This window comes from Teleopsis dalmanni, chromosome 2, assembly GCF_002237135.1.
Source record: "Teleopsis dalmanni isolate 2A chromosome 2, ASM223713v2, whole genome shotgun sequence".
Lineage (NCBI taxonomy): Eukaryota > Metazoa > Arthropoda > Insecta > Diptera > Diopsidae > Teleopsis > Teleopsis dalmanni.
In genome coordinates, this window is record NC_051847.1 from 176,965,654 (window position 1) to 176,966,545 (window position 892).

The following is an 892-nucleotide window of genomic DNA, read 5'->3' on the forward strand; positions in this document are numbered from 1 at the left end:
GTGATATATTATCACATCCTTCTCGAGGTGAACCTGTTTTTTCATGTTGGCTATCATGTCGGCATAACAGAACATCATGGATCTAGAGAGGAAAACTCGATAAAACCCGTAATCTCCGGTGTTATTCGACCCGTGCCGATGAGATGAATAGCACTACGTCAGTGTGTTTTTAAACGGAGACCTCCGGATAACTGGCGCCCTCCGGTTGTAATTTAGCCTTATCCGGGTATTGCGGATCTCTTCCCGGATGGACCTTCCCTTCTCCGCAACTCGTGGGTTTTAATATGAATGAACCAATAAATAATAAAAATAAAAATTCTATAGCGGAGAGCTCGGCTAAACAGAGCTCCAAATCTTCGGACACTAAGTGTCCAAATAAGGTACCTACCGCGACTTCCAGTGGTAATAAGAAGGTGCCTTCAAATAATAATAAACAAAACGTATCGATACGCTCCGGACCACAAATTCGGTCAGGCCCTCCAGGGAGGAGGAGTTACAAGGAACGCCGAGCGGCGACTAGACTGCTCGAAAGATACGGCAATATTTCGGTTACATCCGAATCTATGAAGGCCAGGATTGCCTGGGCTAAGCAGGTCCTCGATACCTCGAAGGACAAGCAGGAACCTGCTACGAAGCGACAGCGCTCATTAGATGAGTCAGCTTCAAAACCTGATGCCAAAAAGGCAAAATTTCGTGGCAACGCCACAAATGCAAAATCCTTTAGCGACATGCTGAAGGGTTCTTTAATAATGGGAGTCATTGATGAAAATGACCCGGATGGCACAATTACACCTGCTAAGTGGGACTTAATTGAGCTCAAGCTCCTTGACATTTATGTCGATCTCCTGAAGGACTTTCCTGGAGACGGTCCCACTTGTCGCGATAGTGGATG

The 892-nt window shown here is 46.1% G+C and overlaps 1 protein-coding gene across 1 annotated transcript in view; it reads left to right on the top strand.

Moving 5' to 3' along the window:
* Positions 1-284: 284 nt before the first annotated feature.
* The window catches only part of LOC119676236 (protein Skeletor, isoforms B/C-like), a 27,667-nt gene continuing 27,059 nt past the window's right edge, over positions 285-892 (top strand). The window contains exon 1 of the mRNA XM_038087473.1: positions 285-885. Coding sequence (XP_037943401.1) covers positions 285-885 — 601 coding nt within the window. The remainder of the gene's footprint in view (positions 886-892) is intronic.